At 41.0% G+C, this 14,210-nt stretch overlaps 2 protein-coding genes across 2 annotated transcripts; both read right to left on the bottom strand.

The window, feature by feature from the left end:
- Window positions 1-454: 454 nt before the first annotated feature.
- Window positions 455-4,422, bottom strand: LOC127320951 (probable inactive nicotinamidase At3g16190). Its single transcript, XM_051350015.2, has 5 exons — window positions 4,027-4,422; window positions 3,785-3,904; window positions 2,491-2,722; window positions 1,961-2,077; window positions 455-863 (listed from the first exon to the last, which is right to left on the bottom strand). Exons 1-5 carry the CDS (start codon window positions 4,243-4,245, stop codon window positions 799-801), a joined length of 753 nt encoding a protein of 250 aa, XP_051205975.1. The 5' UTR covers window positions 4,246-4,422; the 3' UTR covers window positions 455-798.
- Window positions 4,423-5,882: 1,460 nt separating this feature from the next.
- Window positions 5,883-13,715, bottom strand: LOC127320950 (probable tocopherol cyclase, chloroplastic). Its single transcript, XM_051350014.2, has 10 exons — window positions 13,432-13,715; window positions 12,994-13,238; window positions 12,674-12,753; window positions 11,441-11,517; window positions 10,823-10,992; window positions 9,962-10,059; window positions 8,386-8,490; window positions 7,590-7,706; window positions 7,185-7,334; window positions 5,883-6,462 (listed from the first exon to the last, which is right to left on the bottom strand). The coding sequence occupies exons 1-10, from the start codon at window positions 13,620-13,622 to the stop codon at window positions 6,289-6,291; spliced, it is 1,407 nt and encodes a 468-aa protein (XP_051205974.1). The 5' UTR covers window positions 13,623-13,715; the 3' UTR covers window positions 5,883-6,288.
- Window positions 13,716-14,210: the final 495 nt, after the last annotated feature.

The following is a 14,210-nucleotide window of genomic DNA, read 5'->3' as shown; positions in this document are numbered from 1 at the left end:
AATTTCATGAAGACTGGAGGGGAGGACTAGCTAAGGGAGGTTCAAGTCTCCGCGCTGTTGAGGGGCTTGCTTGGTGTCCGGGCTTCACAGCAGCGGTATGAAAGTGGGGGCGATAACACATGTGAAGCGCAGAGTCCTACCTTTCAGGGTGAAAACCCAAGGTCTGGCCTTAACTGGTTGTGCGATCTTTGATCAGGCGACGACGGTGTTTGAGCACTGTTCCCTTCTTGGAGGCATCGTTTTTTGGAGAGTCTGTAATTCAGGTGTTGTCATGGCGGTGGGTGTAGTGCTGGTGTTAGGCCCCAGATACTGTAGCGGGACTTTTGTTTCTTAGTTTTCTTTTCCTTTTTTTTGGCTGTGTGCATCCGTAGTGCCATTAGGGTGGTGCGTTGTTGCAGAGGCTGGGTGTAATTGGTATCTCTTGATATTAATATATTCCCTTTATCGAAAAAACTATACTTAAAGATGGAAAATCTTCATACCTAACTGGCATCTCACACGATCCATTCCTGAAATGACCAAAAATTTCTATAGTCTGAACACCTGCCTATTTTAATTGCCATGTATCAGTTCTGGAGTTGACTTCTACCTCAGGCTCCATACCTAAAAGCCCTCAGCATATGGAACGGAACCACAAGGACATTGTATGACTAATCTACGTAGCACGGATTACAAGTTGTATAAATGCAACCTTGCAAAGGTTAATATAACTACATTTGTTGGGACCGCACGTCTGTTGCCTCTGATGCACCCAGGGATGTCGCTTGGTGCCAAGAATGAAATATAGCACCGGCAAGCTTAACGGCGCCACTCTTCCAAGGTTGGTGTTTCCACGCCGATAGTCTTCATATCTCTGATATTTGCTGGTTAACATACAGAAACCCCTTTCAGTCAGCACTTCATCACAACAAATAGATTTAAGAGAATTAACAAAAAAATAGATTGCCTGTCAACTATCAAAAATTGCATTCAGCAACACGAGCTGTAGCTGTAGCTGTGTTCTGTAAAAAAAAGTCCCTTTTGGATGATCAAATTGTCCCACAATAAATATTCCACTACACGCAATTTCCAAACCGTGAGGTGCCACATGATTTATGTATGCCATGAAGCCAGGTATTAAATTCACGCTTATCATGGATATGATTGCAGCATGAGTTGAATTTCTTGCTTGAACAGGGAGTGCACTATTTCAAGCCCTTCAATTCATACATTCATGCGACCTTGTAGCGCATAAAATATATAAAGTTAGGTTCAGTGATCTATCAGCTAATCATCCTGACACCAGTTAATCCTAGGAATGAAGGGAAGAAACCAAAAGGTTTATCAACTATGAAAGAGGACAGTGTTGCACTCACCAACATGATCTGTTGCTCATAATTTGTGAACCGGACAACCGGTATAACTTTCTAGAAAATCATCAACAAATGTTCAAAACTTATATCATGCACTTTGTGTGCCACATGAGTCATGCATGGTGTCATGAAAGCCAGGTATTGAAGTTGGATGCAGCATGAGTGTTATGTTTTAAATTTCCAATGTTTTTATGTTGGAAAAACTATTTAGCATACAACTTGAGAAACAATACAACTTTTCTTTCAATAAATTATATACTGATGCAGATCGATACTTTGAGTTTGTTCCGGTTTTAAAAACTTTGAGTGCGCCGCTTGGACACAGAGCACCTATGCAGTAACAATTGACAACAGCAGGATGCTACTATACAGACTATGTCTTCAACTGAATGTAGCTCTGGTGCACCCCAATTCCCATGTACTGTCTCCCATGAGAGATGACAGATGATCTTATAAGGTGAATTTTATTAGTATGGAGAATTAGCTTTCAAGCTTTTCATTTTTAATGTCAAATATGATGTTTGAACATTAGTTCAACATATCAGCTCTGCATGTATTTTAGTTTGAAGAGTAATATAGAAGGGATAGCATGAAACATGAGTACTCACACAAATGGATATCTGGTCTAGCAGCAGCTGTTGCATCAATCAGGACTGTAACTTTCTCATAGTCCAGTTCTACAGCATCAAAGACAGTCTGACGAATGCAATTTGGTGTTTGAACACCTGAAAATCAGCACAATACACAACAGTAAATGCAGATGCCCCATGTGGTACAGAACCGTCAAGCACAAACAAAGATGATCGATATTTGTTCTGAACAAGGGTTTTCCTAAACATGGTATTGAACTATATATGACAAACAATGGAAGCAATTGCTATTCCTTGAGATCGAAAAGGTTGCCGCATGTTACAGGTTATCCTATATTTGATTTTCCACTGCTCACACTAGGAGAGTTACTGTCATTGTATGAAATTTGAAATACGAGCAACTTGTAAACTGCAAAAGTAGCTAGTTGATATAAGGAATGGCACAATCAAAGAGCAGAACCTACATTGCAGGCTTAGAGCAATCAATTATCGAGCTAACAAAAATGTTGTAACTTCCATAGTATTAACCAATGCATATAAGTGCTTACCAACAATTACCAAGTTCTTCATTCCTAGTGTTTTGAGGACAGAATCGAGGTGTGTAGCAAAGAAGGCACTAAATCTTGTCTTTACCAACTTATAGTCGCCTTCTTTGATAACAAGCCCATCAGCCAGTTCTGCACCTTTCAGACCTTTCACTGTTGGACCCTTTCCTCCAGAGTACAAATGCCTGCGAAAAAGCTCAACATCTCTTCCAGAAGGGTCATGCTCTCTGACAACCTACATAGAAGTTCATCATCATACATCATACATTAATACCTCTGTCAAAATGGTGACAGTGCCTGAACATTAAATTACTAGCCTACTTTCTGAAGCACATAACTTCCTGTAGAAATGGGGGAAGTGTAGGTTACACTAACAGAGGTTAGCTTGCAGGTTGCAAAATGTATCCAACTAGTATCACAAAAGTATGTTTAGCAGAGTTCAGAATAGCATGTGCTTCAATATGACCAAGAATAGATCATCGCAAAAGTTGCACATGAATTGCCCATGTTGAATCATATGGAGAAGCTATTCCAGCATTTAAGTTATTTTCATTTCACGCAGGTAAAGTGCCAGGAAAGGGCAATTCTTGCGAGCTGGAGTATTCGTCTTACATGGACAAATAAGGCATCCCAGCAGCCCACCTAATCCAGTGACCGTGAAATGCCTTGATTGCTAAGTTTGATTAGAGAGAATATAATGTCTATTGCCCCACATCAAATATTGTCTTATATACATGGTGATATTTGAAAATGGCATTTTCTGCACAGAACTTGGTTCATGAAGCTTGTTCCTACAAGAAACATTATAAAACAGAAAGGAAACCGTTCCAATTTGAAATCCAATCAGGGTGGGCGTCTAAGCGAAACTTCTCACCATCAAATGCAAAACTGCTTGACAGATGTTGGAGACCTAAAACAGCGCTAACTGATGACCACTTTTTACGAGTAAAAGAATGGTGGAGACGAAATAGTAATCTATGCAGCTATGCAATTCCCCAGCAGGAAGTCAAACCAGTTGAGTGGATTCTTGAAAGAACGAGACCTTGGTCATTGGCCCAGGAAATAATTTAGGCCTGCACCTGCCGCAGACCCTTCTCGAATTTGACAAAGGAAACGGTGGCAGCGCACAGAGACCTACGCGCAAGTGCCAATTCCTCCTCTTCGCTTATAAAGATTGAAAATTGCAAAGGCTAATGGAACGGAACCAGCAAACAGAGATTCGTCTTGAACAACAAAAAGCAGCAAATTTTGAGTCTTTTAAGAACCAAACTAGCAGCAGGAAGTTGAATGGAATTACCCAGACGACGAAGATGCCGCGCTCCCGGGCGACGGCGACGGCCTCAGCAACGGCTGGGACCACGGCCTCACCGCCCGCGACCAGCATCGGGCTGGCCATCGCCGGGTCGACGAAGTCCTTCTGCAACCGCAGCCACCAAATTCCGCCATGAAACCGCAGCAATAATTCGTGAGTAGGTAACCCACCAAACGACATCAAAGAAGAAGGAAAACGCCCCCTCCAAATCGAGAAAACCGACCGACCTGCATGTCGATGACGAGCATGGCCGTCTCGCTCCACCTGCCGGCGGCCGCCATGTGCCGCGTCTGCGACCTGAAGCTGAAGGGGCTGGTGGCGGTGGGGAACCTGGGGATTATGCTGCCTCCGGAGTGCCAGCGCCTCTTGAGGTAGTGGAGGAGGAACTTGTCGAGGGAGAGGACCAGCACCAGCAGGCACGACAGCAACGCCAGATGCGATGGCATAAATCACATCCGCAAAGCTTTTCTCCTCGCGGTAAAAAAAAGATCGGATTTTTTAATCTCAGGAGCACTGTTGAATGATTTTTGTAAAAATAGATGGATTATGTGGTGTTTGTGGCAGGGTAGCGTAGGCTGAGAGAGAGAGGAATTTGGACGCGCGATGAAGAGAGGGAGATCGCTGGGTTTGGTTGGGAGAGTTGGCGTGCACCGCCGGCTGGTCATGGGACGTTGAAACTTGCAACTTCGAGGAGGTTTGACGCTGGTCGCCGAAATCGGTCCTCGATCTGTCTAACATTGCTGTACGAGATGCTTTTCTTGGCAACAAATATTGCCCCTAGCAAATACTGTGCTATTTTGTTGCTTGCCAAATTATTCCAGCAGCTGGTGCCCTTCAATCCACATTAATTATCTCTACTTTAAATGTATCTACATATAATTTAGTTATATAAGTAGATCTTTAAATGTATCTAGACGCAATTTAGTGTGTAGATGCATCTAAATCTAAACAAAGAGACATGTTTTTTTTTTCAAATGTGTAACCTTTATTATTATAAGCTGAGACATACTTTGTTAGCGGAGAGAGTACGAAACTTTATTACTCCCTCCGTTCACAATTGCCCTACGTTCAAGGTTTAGTCAAAGTCAAACTTTACAAAGTTTAACTACAAATATAGAAAAAAAAAATTAATATCCAAAATACTCCCTCCATTTCTTGATATAAGCCATAAAGTTTTTTGAGAAAAAAAATCCAAAATGTAAGATATATTGCGTTGTATCATTTGTGTGGAGTTTTTTTCTAGAAATTTTATTAGGTTTACTTATGTAATGTGAACTCCTTTATTTTCTCACATCCATTAGTCAGAAGTAATCCTGCCCAAATCTGCTCTATCTTTTGCCTCCAAGTGCGTTCTTTAATATTCATGCCAAAAACTATACGACTTATATTTATAATCAGAGGGGAGACAAATAATATGAATTCAGAGGAAGTATTGTTAGAATCATTTTTAAATATACTTTTATATTATGTAAATATGCAATTATAGATGTTGATATTTTTTGCTATATCTTTGGTTAAACTTTAAACATGTTGATTTTTTTAAACTAAAACCAAAACGCGGGGTAAATAAAAACGGAGGGATTACTACTACTACCTCCGTCCCGGTTCATAGAGCTTGCACGTATTTCTAGATCGTAAATTTTATTAACATAATACAAAATATATATTCCCTCCGTTCTTTTTTAATTGACTCAAATTTAGTACAAAGTTATACTAAATTTGAGTCAATTAAAAAAGAACGGAGGGAGTATTATAAAATATATATCATTAGAAAGCTTAGATGTTCTACTTACTAATGATATAATTTTTGTACTATACAATTGATATTATGTTGATCAAATAAGCAATCTCGCGCAAGCCCCGTGAACTGAAACGGAGGGAGTAGTCTACTACTCGATTATTTGCATCCACATATATTATCCCACACAAAAAAAACAGCAGAAAACATGGGGTGAATTAAAACGACACGTATCTGGCTGCGCGTTCCAGAAAAGGAAATGCAGATCGAATCTCAGTTCCGCGTGAGGCCTTATGATTGGGCCACTTGGCAGGGCCAGATGAATGGAAATTTCCCAGGCTGAGCTTTGATCTCTGAACTGAACCACACCAACACGGTGCAGCAGCTTATTTATCCTTATTCTATATTGCCCACCAAGTCTCCAGATGTTTCGTTTCTCGTAACAAATGCTGACTGGTCCCAAGAACAATACTAATGTACTACTCGAAGTAGGACTTGCACGACTTCTTTTCTCAAAGGCCAAGAATCAAGAGCGCAAACTATATGCTTTACATCAGTCGAAAGCAGACTATTCGAGCCAACATCGAGCAGCTGTCTCTTCTCTGGAACATAATTCCACCTACATGGCGTTTGTTTATCATCAGCAACACCAAATGCCGCTTTTCTTCGATATGTATGCATCGCATCGCCGATGGGATTAGGTAGGGAGAGCCGGAGAGGTGACCTGGATTGCCTTCAGTCATTCATAAGCCTACAGACCAGGTGGTTTGAGGATTGGAATCGGGAAGAGGCTCTCCACATCGATCTGAGTGCCAACAATGTTGTTCACAAGCTCGTTCGAAGCAGTCGTGCCTTTCCACCCGTTGAACCAGGGACCTCCTCCGACTTCCACAGCCGCCATGTTGCTTGTGGCGTCAAGTATCATCTGCGAGCAAATAAGTTAAATTATTGGTATGTCCTCTTGCTAAAAGTATATTCTTTATTAAAAAAGGAAGACTGTACTGTATGAGAATCCCAGACAGTATTAACGGTAACCTAATTTCGTGTCGACAAGGAATTAACCCAGGTGGCGTCTACTCTCTCTATGATCTTTGCTAAATACATTTTGGTTTCTATAAAGCGGCTTTGGGAACTGAGTGCTAGCTCAGTGGCAAGGCTTGCGAGTGCGCAGCCAGCCCACCTGGATTTGAATCCCCTCCGCAGCGGTAATTTGCTGGAGGGGCAGACTAAAACGGGTTGGGTTAATCATCCGGAGTGGTAATTCGCTAGAGAGTCTCATCCTACCTAACAACGTATAGCCAAGGGAGGGATCATTCCCCCGTTGGTCAACGTTTTATCTATAAAGCGGCTTGGCCAGATGATAAGAAAAGCCAAGCATTCATCCTCCACGTCCCTTCTGTTACCCGGCCTGACAAGGGCATGTAGGCTTCATGTCCCAGCATCCCGTCGAGCACACATACGTTCTATATTCCAGTTCAGAGATTTTATACCATTAATTATGTCATTAAACAGATTAGTTATGAAAGCTCAATCCGTAACACTGTTAAACCAACTGGCACCATTCAACAGGAGTAACAAGTTTTTTATTTGAAAAAAATTAAAAATTTCCAGCGCAAAAGAAAAGTCCCTTGACTAGTGGTTGCATACCTTCCCCTTGCTCCCATCATCTCTCTTTTCCCACATTTGCACCTGGAGATCTCCATAACAGGTGTCTTTGCATGCTGGTACCAACCCAGATTCCATTGTTGGAGCTCGCAAAGCAGTGCCTGGTTCATTGGTGGTTGCTTCTATTTCCACCTGTGGAAATTGTAGGAGTGCATGTTATTACAGGACACAACATATAATGCAAGTTCCCCCAAAACTTCAAAAAAAAAAAAAAAATCATGTCAGAGTAAAGTGAGCTTAACTGCAACAGAGACTGTTGCAAATTAAAACAATTAAGATTATGTACAGCAAAAAGAGTTAAATGTGCATCTCGCTTAGTTGTGAATGTAAGTCAAGGGAGCCAGCACAAACACTGTAAACACTGATGCAAAATTGGATAATAATTACCAGATGATTTTTGTTCTCCCCAGTCATCTTCCAGTGACCCCAAGGAGCAATGTCCCAGCTTACAGTCCCAGTCCATGGCACAAACTCATAGAATTTTCCCTCGTGATGGATGCCAATCTGAAAAGAGCAATGAGTGTATATTATTTCAATGGTCTATTTACAAGAGCATTAAAGCTTCAAGTTTTACCTACAAATGGAATTTAGCACCCATTATGTTGATAATTTTTTTTAAAATACTTGTAACCAACAAAGCGGGTCAAAACTGCATCCTTTTATCATTTATTTACAGGTACCCATGTGATGCAGAAAATTGAATACGTGGACTTTTGGAAGGCAGTTGTATTTCCACCATGACATCCTTGTTGGTTTGACACCATGAGTGATAGATATTGGCACAGATTTATAGGTGTGGCCAATTATAGATGGTCAGAGAAATATGGGAGGGGGTCGCCAATGGGGGTGGTCTGTTTTGACAGAAACTTGTTACAGTGTACTTCCACATTTTTAGCAAGCAATAAGCCAACAATTATCGCCCAGTTTTCCTCTAATGAGCCGAGAGTTGTTGCCTTGTTGGTCTTTGGCATGTTTTCCCCCATAAACAGTTTCAGCTCCACTACTCTTAATTAATTACAGGAATACCGTGCCCTTTCGAGGTTTCTCGAAATAATAGGCCTAGCAACAACCTTCCTAAGATATCCACAGATCAAGCTTGCATATGCTTGCATAATGAGATAAATAACTGATAATGCAAATTAGATGTATGCACCAGATTAAGTTGAAAGAATCAGAGATGGACCAGTGAAGGACTCTCGTAGGTATCTCCCAATCCAATTTTCCTCAATCCACCAGCTGCAGTTACAGCAACTTCACCAGATGCGCCTGGGAAGACATTGCACTGGATCTACAGGAGCAAAGAGACTACACTTTGTTATGCATGAAAATTTAAAGTTAGCAAAAAAATCAAAACATAACACACAATCTATTCCACAACTATCCATATGACAATATCCATAACAAATTATTACTAGAAGGGTAAATACCGCCAAGTATCATTGATAATACTATGTCTACAGAAGGTCATCTTCATTCTTCAGTGTACCACAGTAACATTAACCAACTGCACGTATACGTGCAACCTTGACTAGATAATAAAAAGCATACACATGATTGACAACTGAGAAATGGAGAACCTTAGTGTCATCAAGACAACTAATTCTGAAGAGAAGCGTCAAGCATGGCATAGCATGATCTAGTCCAATGAGAAATAAGAGGGATACATTTGGTTCTTCGATTAGCTGAGCTATAGCTAAGCTTGGCTAGCTTGCCCATCTCTCCTTTGTCATGTATGCCTTTTCTAACACTTTGCTTAGTGTACTTTTGATCGCAAACTTTAATAGTAGCAATTTGGTTTTGGCACTAATTCTTTGTATTCAACAATCCATGAACAAAAATATATAGGAGGATCTTCGATCAAATTATTTTCAGAACATCTTGGAAGAAGAGGTGCCGTAATTCCTAAATGCATGTCATTTTGTATTAGAAAAGAACATAAAAGCGAGGCTAAACGTACCGACCTACACAAACCGAAAGAAAAGGAAAGCAAAGCAGTCAAACTCAGACAAAGCCGAACGAGAATGAACCAAAAGCACAGCAACTAAGTGCCTCAAATCTGAAACTGTGATACTTGATCTATGGTATGGTAGAGGCTAGTAGAGGGACAAAAGTATTTTGGAGATTGTAGTGAGGGATGGGAAGGATTCAGGTAGTGCTAGGAAAAATAAGCGAGACATAAGAAACATGTGTAAGTTTTGGAAGAATTAGGTTCTTGCTCATGTAGATTTTCCGTGCCAACTAGTTGGGTCAACCTCACTGGCGGGTTTTTTTCTAGTCTGCAGATCCCATGTCTCCTAAAAGGTAAAAGCTACACTCTTGCAATACCAAACACCAAACCTAGCCAGGCAACACTAAAAGAGGCTTTGCCAAGGATCCATTGAACTCCAAGACAATGGAATTACGAGTATGGTTGGTTGATGCTATAGCATGCCCCGACACTTTTTGGTAACCATTGACTAGAGGAATTTCGCTCAGCAGTTGGCAAGAATTGTGAAGTTATCATGGGCAGCCAACATTTGGGCAACTAACCAAGCAAGACCCAGGACATCGCAGGCTGCCAAATTTTTAGTAGGGTAAATTTGGGCACCACAACTGAAACCATGGGTGAACATTACTGGCAATACAGAACCAAAACAATGGAAAAAATTGGAACATTTTCCAATCCTTGAACAATGTAAGATACACTCCATACTATAATACATATATGACATCAAGATTAAAAGAAGATCAACGCTCAGAGAGAAGATAGAGAAACACACCCAGTACCACTTCCTTGGAAAACCCCCACCCCAGTTCTTTTCCGAGTAAGAGGGGGCATTTTCGAACTCAAACCGTTCTCCATCCCATTCTATCCATCCTGGAAAGTACTCACACATTAGTTGCTCCAGTAAAATGAAACAAACCAGTTTCAAAGTGTTCTAGGTTGCATTTCTTTAAGCCTTCTAGAAAGTGTTGAATATTAGAGGAATACATATATAGTGAAGCATTTATAACTAACAGGCAGAAGTACATTGTAAAACACATGAAGCAAAGCAGTTCGTTTTGCATCTGTGAACCTCCTAGAAACTGTTGAAGTAGATACCTCTACAACACATATTAATATATTACTGCTATGACTGATGTCCCACAAAACTGTAAATGTCACCTACAACCATGAAGAAATGCCCAAAACATACCCTGTCAACAAGTGAGTGTGTACTATAGTTTAGGACTGAGCCAGAAGAAGTTATCCAGTGAAAGATACAAATGGACTTCTAAATAGGAATACAGGACTTGCAGCAAATCCTGATATGTGCTAAATGCAACTAGGGTTTTTTGTGGACATTGTCGAAGGGGAAGATAAAGAGAAGTTTCGTCAGCAAATCCGAGTTTTCTATTCTGGGTTAAGAATTGCGTTTCCACTGGACATGGTAATATTACACATGAGAGATGAGCATATCCTTCAATAACTTAGACAGTAGTACATGTGTCATCTTCGAGCTAGTATTACGCACGAGATGGACAGCTCCTTCAGTAAATTAATTAATGGCATATGTACCATATATATAGGATGAAATTAAGAGAGCATTTCAATCAGAATAGATCAAGAAATTTCTATTGTCAGGGTGTCAAATACAAACCTGTGGACAGGCCACTAGCCATGCATATTTGCCAATGAGGTTCAAAAAATGGAAAAGCAGCAAGCCAACCGGCGGTCGACTTCTGCTTAGATGTGACATCACCCCAGCCATACACCGGACGAGTGCTGTACTCCCAACGAGCTGTTTGGACATTTGGTACATAGTTTGACCTATGAGAGACAACAACTAGCTCGAGTTACAATGAAAAAAAGTGTGCATCAATTGCCTATCTAATGTCCATTTTAAGAACTTATATGGCACAATTTTCTGCAGTCATGGCGGCAGTTTGCTAGGATTTTAACAAAATGTCAACATCTCGAATGAAATAATTGGTACAGGTTACAGAATATTGCTCCACAAAAGCAGTAGCCATCATTTGTTTACTTTTTCTTACACTAAGATGCAATAGAAAATCATAGAGATATTTCTTTATATTGTACGGAACTGTCGTATATTAGTTTTAAACCTTGATCTTGCAATACATACAATTTTAACTACATAACGCAATCATCGCACATTGATAGGACGATAAAGGTTTAGCAAAAACCATTATTATATTTCTAACTCTGGACTAATCGTTAAAAGCGCAGGTATTTCACAAGCATTGGATTCACATGCCTTCCATCATCACGAATGGAACCCTGATGCCAAGTTGGCGTGACTTGGTAGCCTTCCAGAACACGATTGGAGAATTCCTAGATCATAAAGCATAGACAACTGTTCAGTATCTGAAGAAATCTTCGCAACTCATGAGATTTTTAGAACTTAAAATGCATGAACCATTACATAGCAGGCATAAGCACAAGAATAAAAATCAACCCTAGGTCATTCAAAGACTTGTAATCTGACAAATATGCAAGCATGCATGCATCTATACTGGAAAATTTAATGCAAGCATGCATGCATCTATACAGAAAATTTTCTTTCACAGGAACTCTTTTCACTTTCAAATAGTTAGCGGCAGAAGCAGTAAAAAAAATTTGACAGGAGATATCACCACTAGATGCTCATGAGCATGTCAATGTGACATTGAAGGGCAAGCAAAGCAATATATCTGAACTGGGAGTAAATAAATATTCTTACATATGGGTAGTTGTCAATAAACTACTATGACAGAAACAAGAGAGATAAAGCATTGACCAAGTATAAAGCTTCAGTGCATACAATACTAATATTGGTCAATTCAACGGAAAAGCACATCATGTAGCAAGTTAGATGAACATGGAAGAATGTAATACATAAATAAATAACTAGAGTAGAGACATAGAATAACAGGCTATAACCCACAAACTAAAACAGAAAATCAATGTTTTCAAATACTCCCTCCGATTCATATTACATGACACTAATATAGATGTTTCTAGACACATTTTAGGGCTTCTTTGATTCATAGGAATTGTGTAGGATTTAGATCCTATGGGAATTTTTCCTACACTAGTTGTTTGATTCATAGGAACATATCCTATAGGAAGTAATCCTATAGGAATCTTGTAGTGCAAGTCGTATAGGAATAAAACATTAGGTCATACCTCATGGAAAAAATCCTTTGGCACAATCAAACACAACTCATCTTCCTATAGGATTTAACTAGGCATGACATCCCAATACTATGCTTTTTCTATTCCTATGGTTTTCCTATCCTGTGAATCGAAGGAGCCCAAATTGCAGACACATCCATTTTAGTGGCAAGTAATATGGATCGGAGGGAGTAATTCATTGGATGGCAAGTAGATATAGAGCAGGTTAGCGCATGCCGCTCAATATGTTTTAGTACGAAGTGATGTTGAGCTAAGAAAACTTCAGACCATTGAATGGGACCTTGAATTTCATAAGAAACCATAAAGCAGCTACCTGAGGAGGGAGCTCCCGTTCCGGAGGAGTTGAGTCTTTATTGGGAATAAATGTGTTTCCGAGAATTAGCTCATGCCTACCTATTGAACTGCAGCTTATTAATTGGGAAACCCACACAATGGTGAATCATGAAAGTTGAAGCAAAAAGGAAAAGAAACGCTAACTGTCACACAACAGAAAATGAGCAAAACAATCTTAAACTGTCAACTTAATCTCACTAACCAAAAATGATTGAAGGACAGAAGCTGACATCAAAGAAGAGCATTTCTTTATATAAGGAAAATATATTGACGACAAGAGATTGGGCAAGTGTATCTTACTGCCCCAAAAGTTGTTTGATTTTTCAGAGAACTGGCACATGTACTTGTCGTCCGCACCAAGAATCTGCGCTCCCACCCCGGTAAACCGTGACCCGTGTACGGCCCGGTCGAGCGCGCTCATCCCGTCACGGAACAACGGGTTCTCGACGGAGTACATGAAGCAGAAGCTCTGCCTGCATTCGGGGATGGACACCTTGAAGTACCAGCCTTCGAAGAAGGGCCTGGGTGTCCCGTCGTAGTGATACCTGCGCAAACAATTCAGTGGTCACAACCGTTAAGCGCTGCTGAAACTCGTGCGACATGGGCATGGCGTCAAATCACGGTCCTAGTTTGGGAACGCAGAGTGACGGATTAGCAGCATTCTCAGGTGGGGGTTGAAATTGAGCGAGTCGTTATTCCGAATAGCGAGCGTGTGGACGGGGTGAATCTGATGCTTACCCGCTGTGCGGCGTCCGCAGCGGCCGATCCCGCGGGGTGGGAGCGTAGACGGGAGCCGCCGCGGTGGAGGAGGAGGCCGCCGGCTCTGCGGCGGCGCGTGGGCAGAGGCTGCGGCGGGCCCGCGGAGAGCACCGCGGTGGCGGCGCATGGGGCAGTGGCCTCGCGCCCGGCACGGCGGCGGCGACGTTCATTTGGATGGGCTCTGGCGTGGGGTGGGGCCACGGGCTCAGTGAGTCAGTGTAGGGGTGTCGTGCCGTGCTACTTCTGGCTTTGCTCGAGCGGCCAGCAGTTTGCCTCACTCCGTGCAGAACAGATTGCGTTTTGCATGTGGGAATGGTTCTGCCACGTGCTTCATACGTGGGAACTCCTCCTTCACGTGCACGTCAGGTTCAGCATTTCGGGTCACGTGTCACTCTGTTTTATACTACCTCCATTCCAAGATTTAAGATTTATATATTTTTAGAAAATGAAACAAAATAAAGTTTAATCAAACTTTTAGAAAAAAATATGATATTTTGTAGGTACCATACGAAAATACATTTTATTATCTATCTAAAGATATTGATTTTGTACTTTTCATGTTAATGATTTTTGATAAAAAACTTAGTCAAATTTAACATAGTTTAACTTTCTGGAAAAAAATATAGGCCTTAAGCCTTGAGATGGAGGTAGTATTTTGCTCCCTAAAGATTTGATCAATGCAAACATATATTACTATCTACTAGCAAAAATATCTGCACTTCGCACCGGATTGATTTTAATTGAACATTTCTTAGGCC

This window comes from Lolium perenne, chromosome 6 (genome assembly GCF_019359855.2).
Source record: "Lolium perenne isolate Kyuss_39 chromosome 6, Kyuss_2.0, whole genome shotgun sequence".
NCBI lineage: Eukaryota > Viridiplantae > Streptophyta > Magnoliopsida > Poales > Poaceae > Lolium > Lolium perenne.
Note: the sequence above shows the minus strand (reverse complement) of the source record. Positions and strands in the feature narration are given on the sequence as shown.

What these genes read in the sequence shown, in the direction of transcription:
- LOC127320950 (XM_051350014.2), bottom strand. Translation starts at nt 13,622, where the DNA reads ATGAACGTCGCCGCCGCCGTGCCGGGCGCGAGGCCACTGCCCCATGCG. An exon ending in ATCAAACAACTTTTGGGGCA is followed by an intron (nt 12,754 to 12,993) that starts GTAAGATACACT and finishes GCAGTTCAATAG; the next exon opens with GTAGGCATGAGCTAATTCTC. An exon ending in GGCTAGTGGCCTGTCCACAG is followed by an intron (nt 10,060 to 10,822) that starts GTTTGTATTTGA and finishes AGTACTTTCCAG; the next exon opens with GATGGATAGAATGGGATGGA.
- LOC127320951 (XM_051350015.2), bottom strand. Translation starts at nt 4,245, where the DNA reads ATGCCATCGCATCTGGCGTTGCTGTCGTGCCTGCTGGTGCTGGTCCTC. An exon ending in TGCTCGTCATCGACATGCAG is followed by an intron (nt 3,905 to 4,026) that starts GTCGGTCGGTTT and finishes CTGCGGTTGCAG; the next exon opens with AAGGACTTCGTCGACCCGGC. An exon ending in GAAGAACTTGGTAATTGTTG is followed by an intron (nt 2,078 to 2,490) that starts GTAAGCACTTAT and finishes GCTGATTTTCAG; the next exon opens with GTGTTCAAACACCAAATTGC.